The sequence below is a fragment of the Nicotiana sylvestris genome, chromosome 11 (genome assembly GCF_000393655.2).
Source record: "Nicotiana sylvestris chromosome 11, ASM39365v2, whole genome shotgun sequence".
Taxonomy (NCBI): domain Eukaryota; kingdom Viridiplantae; phylum Streptophyta; class Magnoliopsida; order Solanales; family Solanaceae; genus Nicotiana; species Nicotiana sylvestris.
Genome location: NC_091067.1, coordinates 109,258,344 through 109,263,856, shown reverse-complemented (window position 1 = coordinate 109,263,856; position 5,513 = coordinate 109,258,344). Strand labels below are relative to the sequence as shown.

At 40.4% G+C, this 5,513-nt stretch overlaps 1 protein-coding gene across 1 annotated transcript; it reads right to left on the bottom strand.

Annotated features, from left to right (window-relative positions):
* Positions 1-298: 298 nt before the first annotated feature.
* Positions 299-961, bottom strand: LOC138881461 (uncharacterized). Its single transcript, XM_070161688.1, has one exon. The coding sequence runs from the start codon at positions 959-961 to the stop codon at positions 299-301; it is 663 nt and encodes a 220-aa protein (XP_070017789.1).
* Positions 962-5,513: the final 4,552 nt, after the last annotated feature.

Genomic DNA, 5,513 nt, shown 5'->3' with positions numbered 1-5,513 from the left:
CACGGTGGACTTGGTATCATCTTCAAGTATAATCTTGTGCATGTAAAAGGCGGGGCTTATTCCCCGAATATCATCTAGAGTCCATCTAATTGCCTTCTTTCTTCTTTGGAGCACCTCCAGTGTTACATTTACTTGCATGTTAGTAAGACAAGACTAAAGAATAACATGTAAAGTTTAACTAGGGCCTAAGAATTCATACCTGATATGTGAAGGCAAAGGCTTCAACTCAAAATAGGAGGTTCCTCAAGTAAGGGCTTTGTTGGTGGGGTCTTTCTGTTCTCAAGATCTAAAGAGAGCTTTAGAGGCTCATAAGTGTAAGAGCCCATCCCATGTAAAGCATTGCCACACTCCACCGACCTTCATTCACATTTACATCAAGGTTCAACAATACCGCTTCTAGAGGATCCTCCACATTGATCATGGCACTAGTATCATCAACTATCACCTCCGTGACAAGATCCACAAAAGAGCACACTTCAATACTATTCAGTTGCTTCATTGATTTGCACACATGAAAGACCACGCTTTCATCACCCACCCGGAAGGTGAGCTCCCCTGATTCCACATCAACCAATGCCTTCCTATTTGTAAGGAAAGGCCTTCCCAATATAATCTGCACCTCATAATGAACCTCACAGTCCAGAATGACAAAGTCAGCAGGCAAAATAAACTTGTCCACCCAAACAAGAACATCATCAATAATACCAATTGGCCTCTTCATTGTTCTATCCGCCATTTTCAAACTCATTACAGTAGCTCTCAGTTGACCAATACCCAAAGTTTTGAATACAGAGTAAGGCATCAAATTGATACTTGCTCCCAAATCACACAATGCCTTTGCAAAATCTGCACTCCTAATGGTACATGGAATGGTGAAAGTGTCGGGATCTTCAAGCTTTGGATCCATCAAGTGCACAATTTCACTTACTTGATGAGTCATTTTGATGGTCTCACAATCCATTTATCTCTTTTTTGTCACCAAGTCTTTCATGAACTTGGCATAACTCGGCATTTGCTCAAGAGCTTCCACCAAATGAACATTGATTGACAGGCTTTTCATCATCTTAATAAACTTCTTAAATTGGTTTTCATTCTTTTGCTTCACAAGCCTTTGAGGGTAAGGTAGAGGAGGCCTTGGCAAGGGATCGGTAACCTTGGGCACTACCATTTTCGGTATGTCTATTACGTGTTCCCTAGACGGGTTCACATCATTTTGAGTCTCCACCTCATTATCATGAATATTAATTCTCACTTCTACTTTCAAATTCTCTTCACTCACTTGCTCATCAACTATAGGGACATCATCACTCACAATTTCCTTTTGCTTGGAGGTATTCACATCACCACCTCGACCGCTTCTAGTAATCACCGCCATTGCATGCCCGGTGTTGTTCCCACCCTTCGAGTTTACTATCGTATCACTAGGTAGATCCCCTTAGGGCGAGTATTCAAAGATTGCGAAATCTGGCCTAGTTGAACCTCCAAATTTCGGATTGAAGTATTGTGGTATGCCAACTGGGCATCAGAGTCTACGTTCTTTTTAATCATTTGTTCAAACATCATCTCATTCCTTCCCATCTCATTGTTTGATGAGCTAGGACCTTGGGACGGAAATGGAGGCGGGTTGTTAGGTTGTTTATACATCGGAGGTCTTGGAAAACCTTGCCCCTAATTCCCTTGATTGCCATTATTTCAACCCACTTGGTTATTGTTTCCTCCCCAATTGTTGTTGTTGCCACTCCAGTTGTCCTGGTTGTTTTGATTGCCCAATTTTGATTGTTGTTCCCCCAGCGGCTATTGCCTTGTTGGTTCTGATTCCCCCAGTTCCGTTGGGATCTCTACTGTTGTTGTTGGTTAGGAGCATTTCCCTTTATCTTGGTAATTGTTCACGTACTACACTTCTTCACTTTTCTCATCATAGCCACCATTTTGGTTGAAACCACCATTACCTTGCTCATATTGATCTGGACTACCTTGACCTTGTTGACCTCTTTGTCGCCTCTTGCTGATCAACATGTTGACACCTTCCATAGCATTTACTTGTTTCGGTGCTTGAACTTGTTGCAATTGAGCTTTTGCTAACTGGTTCATTATTGTAGTTAACTCTGCTATTGCCTGGCCATGATCATGGAGCTCTTTGTGTAAGTGAATGATAGTGGGATCACCCTATGGCACATTGGCTCGACTTTGCCAAGCTAAGGAAGTATCTGTCATCTCATCCAAGATCTTACACGCCTCAGTATAAGGTGTGTTCAAAAAATTTCCCCCTGCTAGCTGGTTCACTACACACTGATTGGTCGTGTTAATTCCACAGTAGAATGCCTGTTGAATCATTGCCTCGGTCATATCATTGTTCGGAAATTCTTTCACCATTGTCCGATATCTCTCATAGACCTCATGAAGTGGTTTATTAGGTTCCTGTTTGAAGTCCAAAATTTCATCTCTCAAAGTCGCTATATTCCCTGACGAGAAAAACTTAGCTATAAATTTGTCCGCCAACTCATCCCACGTAGTGAAGGAATGGTTGGAAAGCTTTTCGAGCCAGTCCAAAGCTTTCCCTCTGAGTGAGAAAGGGAATAATCTCAATCTCAATGCATCCCCGACACATTGGTCTGCTTGCTTCCCTAGCAGGTATCCATAAAGCCTTTAAGATGTTTATATGCATTCTGATGGGGAGCACCTGTGAAATACCCTCGCTTCTCTAATAAAGTCAACATCACATTTGTAATTTGGAAATTTCCCGCCTGGATCCAGGGTGGGACAATTGCACTAACGTATCCTTCATTTGGAAGCACCCGAGGAGCGACTCTTGGAGGAGGCGGGAAAGGGTCTGGAACATTGTCATTGGCCTGGCGGCCTCGTCTTTGACCTTGAGGTACTAGAGGCACCTCATACTCACCATTATCATCTACCTCCTCCCCTGGCAAAACATTTCTAAGAGGATTATTGTTTGCCATTTTGTACCTAAATTGATGACACACACATGTTAGTAACACAAAAGGAAAGAAAAATAAGACACAAAACTAGTCAGATAGATAGCCAAAATGGTTTAGCTCCCTAGAAACGGCGCCAAAAAGTGATCAGTTCCAACCCTACACCAATATAGAGTGACAAGAGCGGTCGATGCAGCTTTTACCCGAAAAGGTCGGGATCGAATCCACAGGCAGCTGAGATATGTTTGGAGTTGGATTCCTTTCTAATTTAGCAATGTGCAGTGTTCTTAATTGCACTTCCAATCATTCTTTGTTTGTTCACTATTCTACTTTAAGGCTAATAATGCAGGAAAATAAACTAAGTATGATGTTTTTGCAAGGTTTTCTTAATTGGTCTAAAGGCACTAGGGAAGTGACTTGCGCCTAGGTGGGTATCTAACAGAATCTAAAACATAGGGCAAATTTGTTATAGTTGGGATCATGATATAGCCATTTCACGTGACTACTCACTCTATACCTCTCGGTAGTTTGAGTGACTTTTCCCTAATTTGCTTTCTCAAGCCCAATTGGGTGTTCAAACAATGCAAGCAAAATTGACTCAATTCGGGTATTACTATCTCTAGGTTTAACCCTTTAATTGGGGTTAATAATCCCTTGAATGCACCCCAATTCCTCGTTGGCCTGAATTTCCCAGACTTAGTCTCTCTTTTTAAAGAAGAGCCTAAGTCAAAAAGGCACAAATCAGTGTTTGCAACCACTAATTTAACATTTAAAGCATAAATCAGACCAAATATCAATCACCCATAAACATTTATGCTCCAAAATAGAAGACCCATTAAATACCCACACTAGGGTTGAGCCACAACCCTAGCTAATGGGTTTAGCTACTCATAATCAAAGAAGAAATCATAGATTGAGATGAAATAGAAGGCATAAAAAGTAATTACAAGATAAGAATCTAAGATTAATTGTTAAACAAGCTCTAAAATTACTCAAAAGGGTAAAAACAGATGTTCACGTGCTCAGCTAAACAACAGATGACGTAAAAATCTAAAAAAGAACTATTTATACACAGCTAAATTTTTCGGACAAAAATGCCCCTACAGGGGTACCGCTGATAGCAAAAAATGGACCACCGTAGCACTGAGACTACCGCGGCTGTATAAAATCAAGCACAGACCAGATTCTTCAACTTATATCTAAATTCTTGGTTCTCTGAATCTGGCTTCCGCTGAGGGAGCGGTACTTGTTAAGCCCAAAATTCTAGCTCTCTAAACCTTGCCACCGCTGAGAGCGAAGTCATGACTACCTCAGTAGTGGATCCTTCGCGTCCTCGGTTGTTTCTTTGTTGTCAGCGCTCTTTTGACCCATGTTTTGAAGTTGTGCATGTTTCACTCCTTTTTGAGCTAGTTATGACTTCCTTATCTGTTTTTGACCAAACACTGCAAACAAGCACAATAAGTTAGATTTCGGAAATACTAGTACACACTTTTTTTCAAAACCTAAACAAAAAGGAGCATAAAATAGGCTAGAATCCCTAGTTATCAGGTACCAACAAGAGATACAAACAAAAAGAGTTGTGTACCTATGTAAAAGAGAATAATATAAAGTTAGTTGGCTTAGTAGAAACTAGAGTTAAGAAGGATAAGGCTGACCATATAGCTCAGCTAGTGGTACTAGGATGGCAAACGAGGTACAATTATAATCATGCACTTAATGGGAGGATTTGGATGTTATGGGATCCTAAATTTTATGACATAACAGTGCTAGATCAATATGCTCAAATAATGCACTGTAGTATAGTTGGTATACAGAATCTAATGAATTGCTTCATGACAATAGTCTATGGATTCAACACTATTGGTAAGAGGAAACCATTGTGGAAACAGTTACAAGCCTTAGCACCACAAAGCACTAAACCATGGATCATCTAGGGAGACTTCAACTCAGTTTTGACAATACAAGATAGGATTTATGGTAATCCAGTCACACGCAATGAAGTGAAAGAGACTGTATGCATGTATTAAACTTGAATGAGTTACCTTGGAAGGGGGATTTATACACTTGGTCAAATAAGCAACAAGGAGTTGATCGAGGATATAGCAAGATTAATGAGCTATAGGAAATGATGACTGGATGTAAACATATGGGCACAAGGAAGTAGAATACAGACCACCATTCATTTCAGATCATGCTCCGATGGTAATAACAATGAGGAGAGCAGAACCAAACGGTAAGATTCCGTTCAGATTCTTCAATGTATGGGCTGACCATCCAAACTTCCTAGCATTGGTAGAAGAAGTATGGAAAGAACATCATAATTCAGATCCTATGAAGAATGTTTGGTATAAGCCGAAGGCTCTAAGGCCATTACTGAAGCAATTGAATAACACAAAGTTTAGAGGTATCAAAGAAAGATTAGAGCAAACTAGAAATAAGCTGCAGGGGATACATGATCAAATGTTTAGCTGCTACCCAGATGAACTAGTTGCTGAAGAGAAACAACTCTTAGAGAATTTGGAAAAATGGTTATTAATAGAAGGCATCCTTCAACAGAAAGCTCGATCTAAATGGATAAGA

Coding starts and splice junctions, on each gene's coding strand:
- LOC138881461 (XM_070161688.1), bottom strand. CDS start 961: ATGGATTGTGAGACCATCAAAATGACTCATCAAGTAAGTGAAATTGTG.